Source organism: Hippocampus bargibanti, linkage group LG04, assembly GCF_051943395.1.
Source record: "Hippocampus bargibanti isolate YZ-2025 linkage group LG04, ASM5194339v1, whole genome shotgun sequence".
NCBI lineage: Eukaryota > Metazoa > Chordata > Actinopteri > Syngnathiformes > Syngnathidae > Hippocampus > Hippocampus bargibanti.
Window position 1 is genome coordinate 15022651 of NC_142737.1, and position 21424 is coordinate 15044074.

The 21424-nt window shown below is 40.8% G+C and overlaps 2 protein-coding genes across 2 annotated transcripts; one reads left to right on the forward strand and one right to left on the reverse strand.

Moving 5' to 3' along the window:
• The first annotated feature begins 211 nt into the window (after positions 1–211).
• On the forward strand, positions 212–2913 carry LOC148899186 (cartilage oligomeric matrix protein-like). Its single transcript, XM_088995498.1, has 8 exons — positions 212–290; positions 941–1037; positions 1174–1352; positions 1844–1892; positions 1968–2164; positions 2240–2412; positions 2477–2616; positions 2691–2913. The coding sequence occupies exons 1-8, from the start codon at positions 288–290 to the stop codon at positions 2738–2740; spliced, it is 888 nt and encodes a 295-aa protein (XP_088851624.1). The 5' UTR covers positions 212–287; the 3' UTR covers positions 2741–2913.
• A 1230-nt stretch (positions 2914–4143) lies between these two features.
• Positions 4144–21054, reverse strand: serinc5 (serine incorporator 5). The gene is made up of 12 exons (XM_088994266.1): positions 20884–21054; positions 11957–12121; positions 9829–10007; positions 9316–9398; positions 8647–8740; positions 7932–8143; positions 7706–7798; positions 6436–6562; positions 6230–6299; positions 6017–6053; positions 5348–5492; positions 4144–5017 (listed from the first exon to the last, which is right to left on the reverse strand). Exons 1-12 carry the CDS (start codon positions 20908–20910, stop codon positions 4873–4875), a joined length of 1377 nt encoding a protein of 458 aa, XP_088850392.1. The 5' UTR covers positions 20911–21054; the 3' UTR covers positions 4144–4872.
• Between the last annotated feature and the right edge of the window lie 370 nt (positions 21055–21424).

Here is a 21424-nt window from a genome sequence, read left to right on the forward strand (position 1 = left end):
GGTGCATCTTATACGTATATGGAAAAAGTTTAAGAATACACCATTCATTAGGGTTGCGCCTTATACTCCGTTGTGCCTTATACACTGTAAAATATAGTATGTTTATGTTGAACAACAATGTTAATGTTGAATAGAATGTAGAGGCAATTTTGCAAATCATAACTGTTCCGTGAAAAGCATTTGCAATTTTTCTTTTGTTGTTTAGTGATGGAGACGGCCATCAGAACAACAAAGATAACTGTCCCAATGTAATCAACTCTTCACAGTTGGACACAGACAAGGATGGCATGGTGGCGTACTTGTCATTTGTCTTCATTTCAAATCATAAACTCAGATGAACTACTGAGAACAAGAGTTGGCTAACTCCATTTTTGTACAACAATGAAGCCAGAAAAAGCCTTATTTCTGATTAACATGTCCTGAAATCAAAATTTAATTCCCATTTTGAGACAGAAGAAATATTGAGGGGTATGTGGACTTGGACCACTAATTTGACAAGTGCATTGATATTATTTAATAATAATAATAATAATAATGAAGAAGAAGACCTTTATTTGGCACACAATGGAGAAATTTGCGATTATCATACCTGTTTCTTTCTTTTTTTCAAACAAACTAGGTACCAATTTGATCCAACCTCTAAAATATATCATACAATATTTGGCTAAAAGTAGAATCAATATGTTTTTATGTTATGTATGGTCCAAGCTTAAGATCGTTACATTAATTACAAGTCATTGCCAAAGCTGAGAAAACACAGTTTCTTTCCAAGCAACTTTCCAAAAGCAATCATTGACATCTAAATAATCAAAGGGTTGTTATTACAAAAAACATTTTAAAACCATTGTGCTGCAAAAAAAGTTATCCTGTTCTCGTTCTCTGTGGCTCATGTATGCTTGTCTGTAAAGACCTGACATGAAAGTTTCCACATTTTCGTCAGGGAGATGAATGTGACGATGACGACGACAATGACGGTGTTAAGGACGATGAGGACAACTGTAGATTAGTTGCCAACTCAGACCAAAAGGACACGGATAGTGAGTTGGCATTTTAACCCTTTCATGCACCATGTAACCTGATAACCTGATGAACTGTCCACTGTACTAACCACTGTCTCGAAAAGGTTAACAATACTGTTTTCCAAGTGTGTAAAACGAATGTTTCATGTTTCAGACGACAAAGTGGGTGACGCTTGCCAAGGCGACTTTGACAAAGACAATGTTATTGACATCGTCGACCACTGTCCAGAGAATGCTGAGGTCACCTTGACAGACTTCAGAGCCTATCAAACCGTTGTCCTGGATCCTGAGGGGGACTCGCAGATTGATCCCAATTGGGTGGTTCTTAACCAGGTGACCATGTAGCGCGACTTTTGCTACTGTCTGTATGTCAGAGATGTTTGTTCGGATACTGTGAATAAAGGCTCGAACATGTACTGCCGGCAGGGGACGTAGCTATTCATGACCGACGCCCAACCTCTGTAGCCCTCTGCCAAGCTATTTATTGAGAGTACATGCACATTTAAGTGATACATTAGTAAAACACAGTATTCCTGATTTGAATACCATGCCCTTGGATATCCCATGTTAAGAGCACCAACATCCATAAACCAACAGCACATAGACATTTTAATGGGTTGTCTTTCCACGATTTTGGAAAAATATGACTTTGTTTTTGTAAAGAAAAACTGCTAACTTTTGTATTCCAATGGTTCAAAGGGGTGCATGTGGTAGTTATGTACCGTATAAGTAGCATTTGCATAATTGGGGTGTTACTGTGATAAATGTCAAATATGGTCCAATAAAAATGGTACAATAATATCATTATGATTTATTTACAAAAGGGAATGGAGATAGTCCAGACCATGAATTCTGACCCAGGCCTGGCTGTAGGTGAGTAGTCCTAACTTCATGTTTTCTTTGATGGTCGAATGATCTTCCCCCAAATCCTGGCTCTGTGCTTTGCAGGCTACACGGCATTCAGTGGCGTGGACTTTGAGGGAACTTTCCACGTGAATACCGTGACAGATGATGACTACGCCGGCTTCATCTTCGGTTACCAAGACTCCTCTTCTTTCTATGTGGTCATGTGGAAACAGACGGAGCAAACCTACTGGCAAGCGGCGCCCTTCCGAGCAGTAGCCGAGCCAGGAATACAACTGAAGGTACATGCTTGTTGTCTTCATCCGTTTGGCAATTTCTTTCCCCACTTCCATCTTCTGTGCTTCTCTCCTCAACAGGCAGTGAAGTCCAAAACTGGTCCTGGAGAGTATCTAAGAAACTCTCTATGGCACACGGGAGATACTCCAGAGCAAGTTCGTCTTCTTTGGAAAGATCCCAGGAATGTGGGCTGGAAGGACAAAGTGTCCTACCGCTGGTTTCTCCAACACAGACCTCAAGTTGGATACATCAGGTGAACACAAATGCAGGTTCCTATGCATTCGCGGCACGAACTAACTAGTCGCCGTCTTAACTAGGGCTCGCTTCTTCGAGGGTTCGGACCTGGTGGCGGACACGGGTGTTATCCTTGACACCAGCATGAGAGGAGGCCGACTCGGTGTTTTTTGCTTCTCCCAAGAAAACATCATCTGGTCCAATTTGAAGTACAGATGTAATGGTGAGTGATATTTAGTGCATTTACCCCCACGGGAAGTGCAAATCCTTTACAACAAAGTGCCTCTTTTCTTGCAGACACCATCCCGGGAGACTATGAGCAGTTGAGTGCCCAAAACACTAATTGAAGGCTGACAAAGATCGTAAAATCTCACTTGCAGCCATGATAATAGTTGTTTACATCAACTCATGAACATGTGTATAAAGCAGGCACTGAATGTGTTCACATTATCCAACGCAGTGCTTGTCATCTGGACGTTTTATTCTGTTCACAAAGATTTAATAAAATAAGTGAACTGAACTTCAAGCACGCAAGATATTTCATTCACAAAGCATGTAGTCTTTGTCAGAAGAATTGTTAAAAATATCATATCATGGGGCACTGAAGTGAAACTTCATAGTTTGTCGCCTTCGCCCCTCCCACTTCATCCCTTTATTTCAGTCTTGGAATTCATCCAGCCAAGTTCTCCTACCTTTGTGAACAATATTCTGCCCAAAAGGAAGGGAAGGCATTCCAGAGGATGAATGTCACAGATTAATTTGTATCTTTAACCCTCCCATTTCATCTCATCTCCCGTACCGCTTATTCCTCATTAGGGTCGCGGGGGTTGCTGGAGCCTATCTCAGCTGTCTTCGGGCACGAGGCGGGGGGACACCCTGAATTGGTTGCCAGCCAATCGCAGGGCACACAAAGACATACAACAGTCACTCTCACACTCACACCTAGGGACAATTTGGAGTGGTCAATCTGCCTGCCATGCATGTTTTTGGAGTGTGGGAGGAAACCGGAGAAAACCCACGCGGGTCCGGGGAGAACATGCAAACTCCACACAGGGAGGCCGGACCGGGACGCGAACCGGCGACCTCTGCACTGTGAAGCCGGTGTGCTAACCACTCGACTACCGGGCCGCCTCTTTAACCCTCACATTATGTCAAATAATAGGTGACGTCAGCAACAACTGTTTCTGAGATGTTCTAAACATACTTGAAAAGAGAGACAACATATTTTCTATCCCATTGGGATATTTTTATAACAGAAAGGAAAAAGAAATGATATCCAGTGCTTTAGTCAACATTATTATTATCTCGCATTATTTCATGAATGCGAGCTTATTTTCACAGAGTACAAAACAATTTATGAGAGTTGAAAAAAAAACACTTTTAATGTTTCATGTTAGCACCATGAAATGTAATCAAAAATGTACATACGTCACGAAAAAAAAACACATTTATTTCCGAAAACAATGGGATTTATTGGTGGTGTGTGAGAAACAATTGACTGATTTCCGTAAACTCAACATCCAGTGTTGAGTACCTCAAAGTTATATTTTTTTGGGGGGAAGTATCAACGGATGCATACAAATTGTCAAAAGCCGATTCAATTGTCTGAAATGTGCCGAGAATGCGAACTCAATTATGAGTTAATATCTTTTCAATGTAGGTTAGTTCATCTAACTTTGGCATAGAGCTGCATGCTTTATATAGGGAACATCATCTACTCCTGTCGATGCACAGTTGACACGCTTCAAAAAATTATATACAGGATTTTTTTTCTTCCACACAAAAAGATTTTGCTCGAAGGGAGCACTGAGGTTGACAAAACCTCAAATACCCTAGAAGAACAGCGAGCCTTTTTTGCTCGTATAAAAACATCTACAAAAGGGTACAACATACTGTATAACAAAGCATTCTTGGATATAAGCCTGAGAAATTAATTTTTAAAATCTAACTCACTTTGTACACATTGCCTCACAAAGGGACTCAAAACAAACATACAAACTCAAAAATGTCAGTATAACAAACCTCTCACACACTAAACAGATTTGTCAGATTATTTTTGCTACAAATTTGTGACACAACTGTCTACAATTGGGGGTAAACAAATAAGACTCACACAGTGGAAAACCGCCAAATGTAGTGTGAAGTCGGAGCTAGTGCGGAAATTAAAAAAGTCTGGACACATGGACCACAACTAATTTGCACGACATTTAAACAAAAATGTAATACAAAATGTCCTAGGAGAGGAATTGTCAATCAAACAAAATTGGAACAAAAATACAAACAACGCACCTACAGCGTAATAAAAAACATTTGCACGTTCTATAATAAAAGGCATCATATGTTCCTCCAGTTCCAAAGTTGAAGATAACAGAGGACAGTGTTTAAAGGTGGGAGAAAAAAATGGTCACTGGTCCCTTGGCTCAGCCACAAAACTACACAGGAAATCACCCGACCCGAGTGTGAGTACGCTTTCCGTGTTCTAGGCCTCAAAACGCTTGGGGCAGATGACGGGAGCAATGAGAGTCCCCATGTAGAGCAGGAGACAGACCCACGAGGATGAGATCTTGATCCAGAACACTGACCAACTCCCATCCAACAGCTTCTCAATCCTGTAGTTGTCATAGCTGAAAAGGATACATCAAAAGTGAATGAAAATGTGGGCTCCCTGAAGTCAAACAACTTGGAATTCATGTTAAATTTTAAGTTGCAGAAAGTTGCCAAAAGTTGGCTATTGTATCAAATGTGATACAAAAGATATTTCATAAACAACATGATAGAGCATTTTTTGTGGATTTTTATATTAGAGCTAATTAACATCTCAGATCCCCAAAATGGGAATTTTCTGGCTATTCTTTGATGTGTCAGGTCTTAAAGGGTAAAAATCATACTATTTTAGTTGAATCTCTATTGAGAACAAATCTCTTTAAAACAAATAAGCAAGTGTATAAACTTACTGGAACCAGTTTGTTATGGTCATCATGACATAAAGGGAACCCAGGAAGTAGACAAAGTGGAAACATTTGTAGCTGTAGTTGGTAGCGTCCCTCTCGTCATACACCACGTTTTGGCCTCCACCAGTCTTCTCTTCTTCACAGTCATCTGAAGTGGAGAAACTTTAGTTAGATTGATTGATTAATTATAAATAAATAAATAAATAAATACGTACGCACGCACGCATACATACTGACATAAATAATACATCCTGTCAAATGTTGGACTAAATTTGTTGATGCTGTCAAGTGCAGAATGGCCAGCTGTTTACATTTAAAACAAATAATCTCATCGGTTTCTGCCAGCTGTTCAGATTCTAATTCGTGAACATTCACCATCTTTATCTCCTGCAGGGGGAGGTAGTAACCTACAAACGGTTCCACGCGTCATGCCAACCTCCTAGTAACAGTGACATCATTTCCGTTTGCTGACCAATACTTTTAAGCCATTCCACATGGGTGTGATGAATAACAATGAGCAGAGGCAGGCACGGTGTGTGCACACACTCCCGCCAGGAACATATCCAGACACTCAACAGGCAGGGGGGGGGGCAATGGTAGGTTGAGGGAACCAAGGGGGAAATGAAAAGGTGCAAAATTTAGGGAATGGGGGAAAAAAAGTTGTTTTCCTACCAGCATCATCTCCGAAGCAGAAGCAGCAACGCGCTCTCTGTGGCATAAAGACAAACAGGGAATATCAATGTGGACATTTTTTTAGGGGAGGGATGCTGGAATCTAATGAAGTATTTTTTTTTTCTTCTGTTCATTTAATGTAATCCATTCACAATGACATCAAGATGACAACAAGATGACAGCAAGAGTTCAATAAAATGTTAGAGCGTTTACTTCTGTTTCCGGTTCACTGTTTCTGATCACTCGGAGCGCCGCAGATCGGCGCTTGATTGTAGAGGTCAAACTGATGGCGGAAAAACAAAGAGGCTGTAATTTTTCATCACATGTCATTAATTTGTTAATTTATTTTTAATCTGGCGCTATTTTAAATGTAATCGGCGACTGGATTTAATTTGTTCCCACTTTATGTGAGTTGTTACCAGGAGTAAAGGATGCATCCAAACAGGATCACGGCTCCCAAAGCTTTGACTATCTTCTTGTCACTTTCCTTGCCGGATTTGAAGGGAAAGACGCACACTGTTGTATTTACGCCGTCCTTTTCCACCACTGCAAATATAAAAATCACCAACAGTTTTCAGCAGTGGCGCGTAAGACAATTTCTTGCATATTCACGAATACAAGAATGATCAATTATTAACGATTAAAAATGGAGGCTGAGGCGATGGAAACATTCCAAGTAATGGAGAAAACTGGGGTACACATGGGGCGAAGGAAATATGTTTTTAACTCATTCACTGCCAGATGATGTGCAAAAATGTGTCGACTCTAGTGCTAGTTTTTGTCATTTTCACTCAAATTGCAGGACACATAGAATATTGAGTTTTAGGTCTACATAAACATTCAAATCAGCGTTAAAAACCTCAGACGCTCTTCTGTCATCAGAAAAAATAGCTAATTCCTAAATTATATGGGTCTGGAGTTATCTGATCTTAAAATGAGGGCAGCTGTACAAAATACAATACATATTGATTTGTATAGCGCTTTAACAGCAGCTGAAGCTGGAACAAAGCGCTAGCATGGACAAAAGGAAAATGCTGCCCCTCGTGGAAGGGAAAAAACATTGCCAGAGGTCTGACTAGCGCTTTATCGGCACCCTTGCATAATAAATTCGGGAATGGGAGCGAATGAGTTAAATTAATTATTAATGGCATAGGCTTACAAAGAAAGCTTGTACCAGAATGTGTATTGTTTACAAAACAAGGTAATTTCTATTTAGGATATTGTAGTATTATAACTTGAATTTAATGTGACGGTCGGGGCTTGAAAAGGTGTCTGATTGTTAGGCTAAAACAGTTTTGAGTCTAATTGTTTTGACTACATGCAAGTTTGGCATGACGTTGGTACGTAAACTGCAAGCCTTCCCATTCTGGGTGACAGTCACGCATGGCAAAAATAAAACCCATTTGTCTCCTCGGTTCTATAATGCAACTAATGCCCGCAAGTGTGGAACATTTTAATCGACTTGGACATGATTCTACCCTTGGCAATTGATTCTTTCTTGGCAATTGTGCCAAGTTGTTTGTGGTTCAATAAAATGGCACCGAAAAACTTTTTACTCCGATTGCAGTTATGCGAGGGGCATTTGCCAGTTGTGCGGTTATGAGTCGCCGGCTGCTATTTGTCTGCAATTGTCTGAATGTGAACCAACAATGTCTGAGTCACTATGATACTGTGATAGTTGATACTCACTTTCAGTTGGTTTGCTGGAGAAGGCTGAGAAGGTGAGGTACATGACATACACGCTGATAATTCCCGGTTGGAGCAGGCCAGATGTTGGCTGGACTGAGAGAACAAAAGGGTAAACCGAATACTGTTTAAAAACATTTAAAACATCACTGTGCTCGAAGAAATTGCGCTATCATTTAACACAAATATTTAGAGAAGCTCTAGTTTGTCAGTCAAGGTCCTTCCTTACGTTTCTGTATGACGGGGGAGATGGCAAGCATAGAAATGAGGAGACACAGGGTGCCATTGACGCCCAAGAAGATCTTGTTGAGACGACATGCTCCTGCGTGGGTGTAGTACAGACCCATGAAGATAACAGCTCCCACCGCGATGCTGAACAGCACCAGAGTCACCAAGGCCAGTGCTGCATACCACAAGCGGTTGTATTTCACTCCTGAGCTCCTGCATCGGCAAGGAGATACAGAGATAGTGAGATCAAACAAAAAGCCTGTGGAAAATAAATATTCAACATCCGAGTTACGACCGGGTTCCGTTCAGAAAAAAACGGTCGTAAGTCAAGTGGTCGTAAATCGAAATGCATTCAAAATGGCTGACGCGAGGATCACGTGATCGTAACAAATGACGACACGCTGGCATCTCCTATACGACAGGATAGTATACGATGTCAATCTGTTGTTTTTAAGCAACATTTTCTATTGAATACTATTATGTACCAAAATGTTGACAGTTCATTTATAAATCTTATAACTTATATACTATACTATACTATAACTGGCTATAGCGGTGGCAGTCGTAGAATTAAAAAAAAAAAGTCTGGGTGTCGTAAGTACGGGTGGTCGTAAGTCGCGCCGGTCGTAAATCGGATGTTACCTGGATATACCCTACTCCACTTTGAGTTTTCTCATAATCACTGTTTGCATTGAGTGCCAGTCAGACTGACTAACCAGTTTGTATTCCATCTGTGAGCAAACTCCACCAGTAGCATGAGCTGGATCAACAGGAAAAGGAAACCGCCAGCAGCTCCGATATAGCGCCACACTGGGGAAAACATGAAAATCACTCCATTGCCTCTTCATGCTCATTGTGACGCTTTACCATAGTTTACATCCAATGTTCTACCAGATTACCAACAAATCTTATTTCATGCCTGATGTGCAGTAACTTGGTGGTTTATATCCATGACATTATGGATCATTCCAGCTCTGATAGCAGACTTTTAAGTCATTCACTGCCATTTACAAATTTATTCGGGAATGGAAAATATGACATAGAGCGCCATTCCCGAATTTGTTCAGGTTTTTGGTTGTTCTTGCTGGTGTGCCAAAAAAGCGCTGGCCAGACCTCTGGCAATGTTTTTCCCTTCCACACGGGGGCATCATTTCCCTATATTCCATGTTAGTGCTTTGTTCCAATTTCAGCTGTTGTTAAAGCGCTATAGAAACCAATATTCATGTATTCATGTATCGTAAAACCCAATATTCTGTGGGTCCTGGAATTCGAGTGACAATGACAAAAACACTAGCACTGAAGTGGACTCATGTCTGGCATTGAATGAGTTAAAGATGGGAAAAAATCTAAATGAGTAAATCTACTCATCTACAGACAGGAATTACCTTCGAGAAACATTTCCTCTTGTGGAATGAAGAAACCTCCAGCACAGCTTGCCACAAACAAAATGAATTTTGGAAACCAGAACCTGAAAAAAATAATCACATCACAATGAACAAAAATATGAAAAGCATAAAATGGATGTCTGAATAAATTAGCCAGAAAAAAACATGCAAACTCCATCATGAACATGCAGGGATTTAAACTGAAAACCTCCTGACTGGGTTTCCATGACATATTTTTTTACAAAATAAAAGCATTGTTTTTTTCTCAAGTTCAAATATTCTCACAGGGATCTCTATTTTTTAACTTTAACTCTACTTTTCTCAGTAGTGGAGACAGTGATAAATTCATTATTACAGACTGAAGCAAAGCCCATTCTCAGCATTCTCTAGCCGCTGACGTTATCGAGCTTTCACCCACACAAGGTTGCCATTTGTTTACGAAAGGAGGGGGGGCGGTTTTTTTTATTTTGTTTTCAGTAACTTTCCAAATCAATTAAGGCAAAGAATTCTTACCCGTTATGTATGGCGGCCCTCCAGCCGGTACTGTTATTGACGCCTATGGTGAAGATGGAGAAGATGAAGAAGAAACAGGCCATGCCAAAGCACACCTTGTAGACGGCAGAGTAACCAACCAGGGTTTTGCAGTTCTTCCCTGCATTCATCTTCTCACACAATTCACTGTAAAAGGGGATCTAAATGATGACATACACACAAAGCCAAATGGGATTAGCCCACTGTTGTATAGAACCACATCCACCTATGTTTGTCTAGGCCTCAGTGAAAAGGACCAACGGGGTCTATTCTGGGCGTCACGCCTCTTGAGAGGCAAAAAAAAGCATGAACAGGCAATAATGACCCCTGATTTTTCTCCTTTGAGTTTTCTTTCATAAAATGGCTGCAGGCTGTTGGGAGAGTATTACAAGTCATGTTTGGGGTCTACAAATAGGATACACAGCTGAATACATGAACAACCATTCATTTGTAAATTGAGCAGATTAAACCGGGAAGAAAGATAATATGTGAAACACAACACAAGTGGGTGGATACAGCAATCATAAAATATGAAAACAACATTTCTTACCTAATAAAGTCTTTACATGACTGGCATTGATAAAGCACATTTGCGGCCTTCAATGTAGTGTCGATGATGCAAGATGAGCTTATCAAATTTGATAAAGATAGACCTGAGAAATGTCTAAGCAGACTCATGATACAGTAACAACTGAAAAAAAAAATACTTTGTCACCGCGAGACAACAACAGATTGAGTCCTCAGGATCACTTTGTCAGATTAACACACACGGTAAAAGGCCCTTTGTCACATTTCGAGGAGTGCATTTGCATATATATCCATCCAGGAGCATCTGCGCAGAGCGCCGATGCGTATGTGGAACTGTCGCGGCTTGGAATTGAAGCGGATTCATGTGGGGATGATACGGCTTCGTATTTGCTTTCAACATTTAGCTTGTAGCAGCCATGCACATTTCACCATGACGTCACTGATTCACTGGTGAAAAGGAGGCTTTCATCATCTCCTCTTTCATCTAGAATTACTTCATGCAACAAAGAGGGTGCAGAAAGTGCTGAATGAAGAATGTTGGTGTCTTTTGTGTTTCGTCACATTATTTGTTATTTAGATTTTTTTTTGCTTTTTTTTTGTTTTTACTTCAAGGTGGCACTGCAAGTGTGGCTACCTTTACAGCAGCTTCTGTATTTGGTTTTCTATTTCCATTCCTCTTACTGTCATCACTTTGCTGCTGTGAAATGTAAATTTCTCCACTGCGAGACTGATAAAGGCTAATCCAATCCAATTAAGTAAGGGAAGGGGCCCTCAAAATACAGAAACAGCAAATTGTAGAGTATTCTCTTTTAAAGGACAACTGACGTCTCCGGACAAGTTGTGTCCATAATTTGTAAAATGTCTTCAAATGACTTTTACTGAGCGTATTCTACAAAGATTCCACCGCATATAGCTATATTTTAAGTTTTAAGACTCGCGCTGAATATTCCGGAAGTCTTGTTTTTGAGTTGGTGTCGAGTCCTCACCCTACGTCACTGAAGGAACGCCCCTGACCGAAAAAAGGACACATTGTGTCCATCATTTGTAAAATGTCTTCAAATGACTTTTACTGAGCGTATTCTACAAAGATTCCACCGCATATAGCTATATTTTAAGTTTTAAGACTCGCGCTGAATATTCCGGAAGTCTTATTTTTGAGTTGGTGTCGAGTCCTCACCCTACGTCACTGAAGGAACGCCCCTGACCGAAAAAAGGACACATTGTAGCAGTCCTTCCATCGCGTCAACGCATTTTGCTGCACTTGTTTGGTCTGAAAACTTCATGTTGCACCAAAAAGAGGCAGAAGAAGGCGACAAAGCTCCGTGTAAGGAATTAATCAGCCTGTGGAAACGGGCTGATTAATTCCTTACACTGAGCTTTGTCGCCATTTTCTGCCTCTATTTTAGTGCTACATTTTCCACGCCTATTGCCTCAATCATACTGCGTGTTTTGGGTATTTTAAATGCTATAAAACGTTTTTCTGATGTCAGTTAGGAAACAAAAAAGTGATGTTGGTTGTCCTTTAATAACTGCATTATTTTTTTACCTTTCCGTAAATGTCTTGTGTGTTTCAAACACTTACATTTTTCATCTGTTCTTCGACCGTGGGGGACATCATGATGACACAGACGATGGTGACCAAAAGAAGAAATAGTGTGTACATGATTCTGGTGGCTGTGGACTGCTTGATCTTAGGGCAGCAGTTACAGCAGCACGAGCAGGCTGCTGAACCGCAACAGCAGGCCAGCTTGATTGTGGTGGAAAGAAGAGAAGATAAAGACAGGGATACATTCGGCATTAGCACATTACTGTAAGTCATCCATATATGGCACAGGTGTCAAAGTCAAGGCCCGGGGGCCAAATCTGGCCCGCCCCTTCATTTTATTCGGCCCGCAAAGGCAAATCAAACTTATGAAATTCCATGATGCTTCCTCAAGTACAGACGAAAATTTCAAATTCTCCCATGTAAACCACAATGACAGTCATTACAGTGGGAACTTGGCTTACAAACTTAATCGGTTCCCAGACAGTATGTAAGGCGAAAAGTGTGTATCCCAAAAATTAATTTCCCATAGGAAACCATTAAAATGAGAATAATCCGTTCCCAGGTCCCCATAAAACATAATCAGAATCAGAATAGGAAAACCTTTATTCGATCCCCCAATGGGGAAATTTGCAGTCCACAGCAGCAATTTCAAAGGGGATGGGGTGAGGAGGGGGTGAAAGGATAGAGAACAAGATATTCTAAGCATAACAAAATAAAAATGTCAACTGTATACTGTGCAAATGTAAATGTGCAAACCCCTTTCATAAAAAAAAACTGTACACAGCGCAAGTATCAAGATCATTCGTATCTTTTTTAGGTGTTTTTAGGTATTTTTTTTCACACGTGATCATTGAGAATTGCAAAGCCTGACAGCAGTCGGTCGGAATGAGCGGCGGTACCTATCTTTCTTGCAGCGCGGGTGTAATAGTCTCTGGCTGAAGGAGCTACCCAGTGCTGTCAGGGTGGGCAGGAGGGGGTGGGAGGGGAGCTTTTAGTTTAGCTGGCGTCCATCTGTTGCCCACCTCCTCCAGAGAGTCCAGCGAGCAGCCCAGGACAGAACTGGCCCTTGACAAGGCGCTCCAGTCTTTTCCTGTCCCGGGTGGTGATGCTGCCTGACCAGCAGACAATTCCATAGTGGAAGCCACCACAGAGTCATAGAAAGTGTTTAGGAGTAACCCCTGAACTCCAAAAGACCTCAGTTTCCTGAGTAGGAATTAATTTTCACTTTCTAATTTTCTAAGTCTTAAAACTACACAAAATATACCTTATTTTATGTATAATAAATGTGCTATAGTATTATGATTAAAGAAATAAACTGCACTATACAATATAGTCATTTTATTTACCTCTGTGATGGTCGTTAATGGCTTGATGGAATTGAGTGTCTGGTTTCCTCAGCATTAAACACTTGATGAGGAACATAGGCTTCTTTCACTATCTTGAGGAATGACCCCTTGTAGGTCCTTTCTCTGTGATAATTGTATCTAGTTCTTCATCAATTGTGATCTGTTGAGCTGGGTTGAGCTTTTTGCATCAAGTCTACAGATGACTTGTGCGGGTTATTTGTGGAGCCTGATTGATGGGATATTTTAACCTTCCAGTCTACACTCTGCTTTTGCACTATCAAAGTTGAAATGGGTCCAAATTTCACTGTTTTCTATCCATTTTCTCACCATTTCATTTGTTTTTTTCACTTTGGTTTTTTTGTTTCAAGCTCTGTCCTCTCCCTTTCGTGTGTGTGTTTTCTCACTCTCTCTCCCTGTCTGCCTGTCTCGTTAATGTTTACCCCCCCCCACTGCTGGGTTCTTGACCAATCACGTAGCTTTAACCGAAGACGCCATTTTGTTTTTTGGAGAACGGCCTCACTCTCTCTCTGTCTGTAACCCCATCCCCCACTGCTGCGTTCTTGACCAATCACGTGGCTTTAACCGAAGACTGGGGGCGGGGAATAGAGGACAAAAACAGTGGCCACCATTTTCTTGTTCGGAGAACGGGCTTGTTCGGAGAACGGGCTTGTTCGCGAACGATTCATCACTCATTGTGGCAGCTCCGTGTGTATCCCGAAAAATAGTTCGTATGCCAAGGTAAAATTTTCATAAATGTAACGTTCGTATACCGAAAAGTTCATAAGCCGAGGGGTTCGTAAACCGAGGTTTCACTGTATTTTTTACTGCAAATTTGAAAACTAGTTATTCATTAATTTGTTGCGCGCTCTATGTATACAGTATGTGGAGGGGATTAAAGATGATAATGGCTTCCCCAAATTCATAACAGCCCATGAGAGGAAACCAAAACTACAATGTGGCCCGCGCCAAAAATAGTTGGACACCCTTGATGTGTGGGAATGTGATCTAAAAGTGCTGTTGTCTTTGGTATGTTACATTATAACACAAAGTACCGACCGGTAATAGGGATTGTAACCGTTTGCAAGAACCTGTCAAACATTGTAACAAACACCAAGGTTTCAGATTCGGAATAGGTGAAATACATGAAAACTGGAAGTTTTCCCAACCCAACCCCATCCCTCTTCTATTGCTGCTGTGGACTGCAAATTTCCCCATTGCGGGACGAATAAAGGTATTCTGATTCTGATTCTGATTTAAATAACTTCCTCGCTTAACAACTTTCATGGTCTATGGCTACTCGACTACAATATATATGCTGTGTAAGCCTCAAATCAGACACGCAGAGGAGCACAAATGCATTTTCTGCTTCCGCACAAAGCCAGGCTTGACATTCTATTTGTTAAAGAGAAAATTCTATACTGTGGTTGTAATTCACTGGAGTCACCCCACCCTGCTTGTGTCAGTTCTCCCACAGAATGTAGAAGCCGGTATCTCACAGAGCGGCTAAGTGAAAAACAAGCTCCAGTAGATGATATGGCAATCCTCTATCCCAAAGATGTCAAGGGAATATGAATATTTTGCATAAATCAAGAGTGTTTGCCTTAAATTTGCCTTGGAGTCATGGGAGCAATCTTAGTCTTATAAAAGTACAAGCATCAAGGCAAGGTCGTCCCTACTATGCCTAGTGGGAAAGCCTATCTGCAATATAATCCTACACAAGGTTTCTGTTCAAAATACCACACATACGACTGATTAGCATCAGGATATAAACAAATGACCGTAATAGCCTGATCTAAATGATGCAAATTGCAGTGTAATTTTCACACTAGGTGAGCCCGGTGTACAGTCAATACACTTTTTCTCTAGAGATTTGGGAGCATGTTTGAGTTTAGAAATGAGAATTTCAAAATGTTTTTGTAACTCGCAACAATTATAACGTCCATATGTAACCTACTAATTTGCCTGTCTTGTGGCATTTAAATAGAACCTTTAGCAGGTGTGGTTCAGACCACAGGGTTGGCAAGTCTTGGCAAAGTTCCTGGCTCGATACTCGACTCCTCCCCTAAGGCTGTGTCAACACACTCCAGCTCCCGTGGCCAAACATTTTCCTCCACGCTGCCTAACAAGATAATAGTATCGCACCCCACGTCCTTCTCAAAAGGCGATTAATTAGGCAGCACAGAGTGAAATGAACCAGGAAACAAATGGTCATTTCACAGAGAGGGTGTTTGGATTTCATTAGTTTCAGGGGGCGTTTCACCAGGGAACTCGAGACTGCGTGTGGGCAAATGACAGTCTCTGCCAAGAGTGAGCGAGGGAGAGGGGCAGAACCAGGCGAGGGTGTCCAAAGAAATTGTCTCAGACCCCAAAAAGGAGTATCTATGGTTACCGACGCTGGCCTTAACCACAACATGGCCTCTTTTCAAACACCCGCCCGCTTGGCAGACAGGTGGTCCTTTACATATGTCCCTACTTCAATGTCCATAGAAAACCCCCGCTTGCTTGTCATGTTGCTCTGGCCGTCCCACAAAAAAGATCTTTATCCTTTCTCAAAATAACTCCCTTCTAGGTCCACTTGCTCTACTGAAGAGAAAATGAGGCAAGTATCTCACCAATGTCTCACAGGAAAGCAGTCAGTTTCCCTAAAACAATTAGTAATCTTTACTTCATTCCCCACCCAGAAGAAATTTACTGTAGATATTTTTTTTATTTTCATCTGCCCTTTGACCTCATCTCAAATTATCTGCGGTGAACTGCAGTCTTAGCAACAGGGATGCTCTTTGGTGGAGACAGCAGTGGGAAGTCTTCTGGTTCATGTGTGGTCTTGTAAGAGAAAATTGCCATCATCTGGTCCTTCAATGATCAAGTTTTAAAATGTAGATAAAGCCTCTACCCAATACACAAGCAGTTCTGTCTTGCAGAACATTTAGGATAATGATCATCCCTTCCATACTGTTAACTAGCATCATATCTTCAAGCCAAAATGTGTAGAAAACGTTGGTGTGTCATGAAGAGTAGCTCAAAACAATTTGGGCCACACCCTAGTTGGCTTCACTCAAAAACAGGTTGCTGTTCATAAGTCGGAAAACCAGGAACGATCTAAGGAAAACTCAGGGGGTGTAAACATTGTATTGTCAAAAACAAAGGGTACAGCTGACAATGGGTTACATCTACACTCATGTACCTCAAATAGAATGCAATGCTCTTTCCTATTCTGGCTTTCATACATTAGCATGTTCATAAACAGAAGTGAGGGCATTTGCTCTAAGATCTTCATGATAATGGCTAGGGAATAACGGCTTACTAGGTTGAATCACGAGACAGAAACAGTTCAGACTAAATTCTCGACACTCCCAGTTGTATCAAATTACAGCAGAGCAGCGAGGAGAAATGTCTGAGAGGAAGGAGGAAAAGAAGAAAGACATCAACAACAATAGAAAACGATTCATGGCACAGCCTCACTCCCGCTGAGAGAGCCTCTGTGGGTCACTTTACACTGTGACACCACCATTGTTGCAATGTCGAGGCAGCTGCGTACACACAGCAAAAATGTATCACTCCTCTGTTTTCTATGCAAACTAAGACGTTGCTATTTCCTTGGCAAACACAGACCATAGCTATAAGTAGAAATTACTTGGTAATAGTTTAGCCATTCACATGTAAAATAAACTACTTCAAATTCTTTTTTTAATGTTAGTTAAAATAAATGATTCACAATTTCAACCAACATCTGTGTCTTAATGACATGTCTGCAACACGATTTTGTTAAAATATCACAGGGATCACGAATTCTTCTGTACTTTTCTCTTCTTGACAGATTTAGCCTGTTACGTGCCCCCTCACCAGTATGACCAATGTCGAGTGTGGCTTTCACAATCATGACAAATAGGGTGGAGCTAGGGCGTTAAGCCTAGCATCTGATTGTTAAATTTGCCAAATTATGAATTCCACACTATCTTGCATTCAAGCCTTTTTCTTAAAAGGGCTACTGAGAAAATATCACATTGGTTGTATAATTCCTCACATTGTTTTGATTGGTAGAAACCTCTGACCGCTGACTATTTGCACACTAGTAATAAAAGCGAATTTGACAATATATATCCTCTTTAAGTGAACCATTGATGATAATTAGAGCAGTCTAGTCAAAGCTCCCAATCAGTCCTTTCAAAGTGATCACTTACAACAGTTGAATGTTACATTCTTACATGGCCGTGTGAGTTGGAATTTATGTTAACACTTCTCAAATTATATAATCTATTTAACCTATTTAATTATCTGAATATGACTAAACTGCACAGACCAAGTTATATTTACTGTAAGAAATGATTAGCATGACCTGTGTCATAACATTGGTGAATATCGCTTACACATGATAAAATATGCGGTAAGTAAAATTAATTGGATCATAATATGTTGTTTCAGAAGTGTGTTATCAAACTAATAGCCCTTCATATTAATCACTAACCAAGGAGTAGCTCTAAGTTTCTTCAATGTCCGCATATATTATGCCAGAGTCATGTAGCCTAGCTGTGCAGTTTACAAGCATCCATGTGGTTTCGTGACTGTCTTCCAGTCACAGCCAATAGAGCAAACTCAACAGTGGACAAAAGCCGACCCCCTACCTCACTTGCAACATGGTAGAGATCTCCAATCCCACTGAGATGTTATGAGTGACTTACTCCCACACATGCACAATGACCATCCTTTTTCCAAACCAAACAGCGCTCACTGCTTCTTAATTTGCATTTACGTGCCAAGGAGGAAATGAACAGATCACGCTTTAATTTTGGCTCATTGAAACCACAATGGACACAACATTTCAATCTCAAGAAAGTTAATTACACGCACAAAAAAGGCAAAATGGTTGTCTGGTGTAAAGATTGGAGAACTACCAAGATGGCTACAAATGAAACTGATTGCAGTTAGCTTCCTCTCCTTTCTTTTTTTGTAACCTCCTCAACTTTCCACAGCTCTCTGCCATTGAAGCAAGCAGGAATGACAACAGTTTTCCAGAGAGATGTACTTGTATAATTAAATTCCTGAGCAGAGCAACTGAACAGTGAGCCTTTGGTCAAACTCCCCAAGATGGCACAAGGGTTGCTTAACCCTGTGTGTGTATGATTTTGTACATTTCACTAAATTGTCAATTTTTCATTTTTCTGTAAATTTCCATCGAGATTTTTCATTAGAAGCAGAGGATGAATCTTTTAAAAAGAAATATGACAGTGTACCAAAATGGATTGAGATTAAAATGCCTTGTACTTGCTTTCAGAAGATAGTATGACATTTAAAAAAGGCATCTAGTTAACATGGCATTTTATGGAGCAGATGTGAGTTCCACAGAAGCAATGTGTATGTAGCCTCTAATTTCAGCAACATCATTTTCACTGTCGTGCTGCCACACTTCAACAATGCGTTTTCTACACAATTTACCCTCATTAGTCTGTGTAAGCTCTCAGTCGTACAGGAGTGGTCCATTGATGAAAAGGTTTCTTCAGCCATCATCTGTACTTCTTTGAAGGTGTCGGGCGTTCGCTTCTTATCCACGATGCTTCTTCAGCGAACTAAAGTATTGCTGGTAGTATCGGCCCTATATATATCCCTACTGTCCAGACATGGCGGTGCCGGACACTGCTATGATAGGTCCCTGCTCTCAGGTTGGGGGGAGCAGAGGACTACTCCCTTCTGCTCCACTGATTGTTCCGATTGTCCTGACGAACGACTGGCCTGATTGCCCCACTTTGAGCATCTGACTTTGAGCCAGAATCAGGGTGCCTGCTTTGATCACTGGACACACATAGACAAACGACCATCAAATTCACATTCACACTAGTGAATTTCAGAGTCCTCATAAAACTGTCAGGTTTATTACACAAATGACAAATATGTTATGACAAAAAAGAGGATAGGAGACATCTCTGTTTTTTGCCTTGCAAGCCTAGAAAGAGGAATGCGGACAATTCTCTCAGCGACCCAGAGTAGTCCCTCTCTCAGCCCTTTCTTTTTATCCACTCTTGGGGTCCCTAAATTACATGAAAGTGAGTCATCTAACAGGGAGTTACCAGCCACACCAGCTTAAACTATCACATCAAATACATTTTAATTTCATGTTCTTACATGCCTCACCAAAATTCATGTGGCTGATAAACACTTTTAGTGCAGTGAAATTCCTCGACAATGAAACCTTAATGGACAAAAATACTCCCTTGTATGAAAATAATCTTCATGCATGATAGCCATTCCCACTGTTCTGCTCCCCCTACAATGAGAAATCCTTGTCGCGTAATATAAAATCTTTTTCTATCTTCTTGCCTCACAACGAGATTCACTGCCACGAAAAATCCCCGTTCCGAAAAATTGTAATCAAACCTCAGCCTACAGATTCTTACTGCTTAGCTCGGAAACGACAACAGCAAACACCACCCTGGTTTACACATGCGCAGTCGTACAGGAAATATATATTATTCTTACCGGTAGTTTCAGATGCAACACAAACGCAACACAATATTGACTTCAGTTTGGCGAATTTTCGAGAATGCCAGAGTAAAAACCCAATCGAGAACAAATTCCACAGAGGAAGGCTGAAACCTAAATTTGAAATCAAACCCCAGACCTTTTAACACATGCTGTTCACTGATTTACTTTGGTGTCTCATGCTGTACAAAGGAATAGAAATGTTTTATCACATGCATGTTATTAGCAACAAACATGAGCCACCGCGCGTTAATTATGTTTATGCTTGTTATATAATGAGTAAATGCAGGAAAAAAAGCTAAAAATAGTACATTTGCTGGAAATTTTGAAAATAATGGTTTGACCAGAAATACACATACACACACGACAAAGTATATATTCTAAATTTGAGTAATATTAACAATGGTTTATAGAGCAAGTAAAAAATAAGACAAATATGGGTTCACAACGTTATTCGATTCATTATTTTAACACTTTCAAACCTCGAACATAACGTTTAAAAAGGCACTGAATGAGTAAATATGCCTAAAATGACAAAAAAAAAATACAAAGCGAATGCCAGGTGTTTTAAGCAAAGTTTTACCAAAAGTTGCCGAGCCATACACTACAGTGGTAAGTGGCACACACGATGAGCTTTCGTGACTGACAGCAAAAAAAATCGATGGCTGGAGAAGTTGACTGGCAAACACTAATAGCAATACGAAGAATGCCAACCACGTGAAATAATCTTAAAAGTAATACCGCGGTGAAAACACGCCTAAACCGTAAAAATCCAGCAATTTCATCAGTCCATTGAACATCTGTTCAGAAGGCCAATGGCGACGTTTTTTAAAGCAGTCCCTGCTAACTGATGTTTAGCTAGCTCACTAAAGCCCCGCTGCTTTGTTATCCATCAGTATCGAAATCAACTGCCGTCAACAACGAGTGACGACATTTATTTTTTAATTGGATGAAATATTAACAAGAGCCGTCATTTTTGACTGTAAAAAGGCAAATTGGAAAACCTCTTCGGCGTTCTGAATGACAACATCAGGCATAAACCACAAAGCGACGCTTGCCGCTTGTGTCATACGAGTGCCGTTTTTGGAACACAACACTCTGAAAAGTCGAAAACGACAGTCGGAGAACAGCGTTGTCCCTCACCTGCGAAATACAACACGGAGTGCACATCCTACGAAGATGCGGCGCACAGCTTCAGAGAAACGAGTAGAAACACACGAAACATCCAAGAAACGCGATGCAAAGCTGAGTGTTATCTGTGCTCCTGCGCAGCCTCGAGCTCCCAGCACGCCTGCCTCTCCTCCCCTCTCCTCTCCTTTTCTCTCCTCTCCAATACTATACTACTGTACCTCCCTCCTCTCGTTCGCCCACAAACGTCCGTTTCCCTTCCTTGTCAACACTGCACACCACAAGAACACAACGCAACTGTTAGTGTATTTTATTGACCATAATTTAAGTAAAAGCTACGAGATCACGAATTTACAATCCCATGTAAACATATTTCAGGCAAGGCGTGAATTGAATTTTGTAAGGGGGTCACGGTGTCAAAATAACGCAGTACTGTACATTAGGGTCAAGGAGCCACTGAAAACGTTACAATCACATTTCAGGGTGGCCGTTCTTTTGTCTCATTGTTGTAAAGTCCGCGACTCCGTGGAAAATAAACAAACAAACAAACAAAACA

Bases quoted from the DNA above. Each gene is read 5' to 3' on its own strand.
- LOC148899186 (XM_088995498.1), top strand. The intron at 1,353-1,843 runs GTGACCATGTAG...TATTTACAAAAG, and splicing joins ATTGGGTGGTTCTTAACCAG to GGAATGGAGATAGTCCAGAC. The intron at 1,893-1,967 runs GTGAGTAGTCCT...TGTGCTTTGCAG, and splicing joins TGACCCAGGCCTGGCTGTAG to GCTACACGGCATTCAGTGGC.
- serinc5 (XM_088994266.1), bottom strand. From the start codon at position 20,910: ATGTGCACTCCGTGTTGTATTTCGCAG. The intron at 9,399-9,828 runs GTAAGAATTCTT...TATTTTTTTCAG, and splicing joins AGGGCCGCCATACATAACGG to GTTCTGGTTTCCAAAATTCA. The intron at 5,493-6,016 runs GTAGGAAAACAA...TCTCCACTTCAG, and splicing joins CTGCTTCGGAGATGATGCTG to ATGACTGTGAAGAAGAGAAG.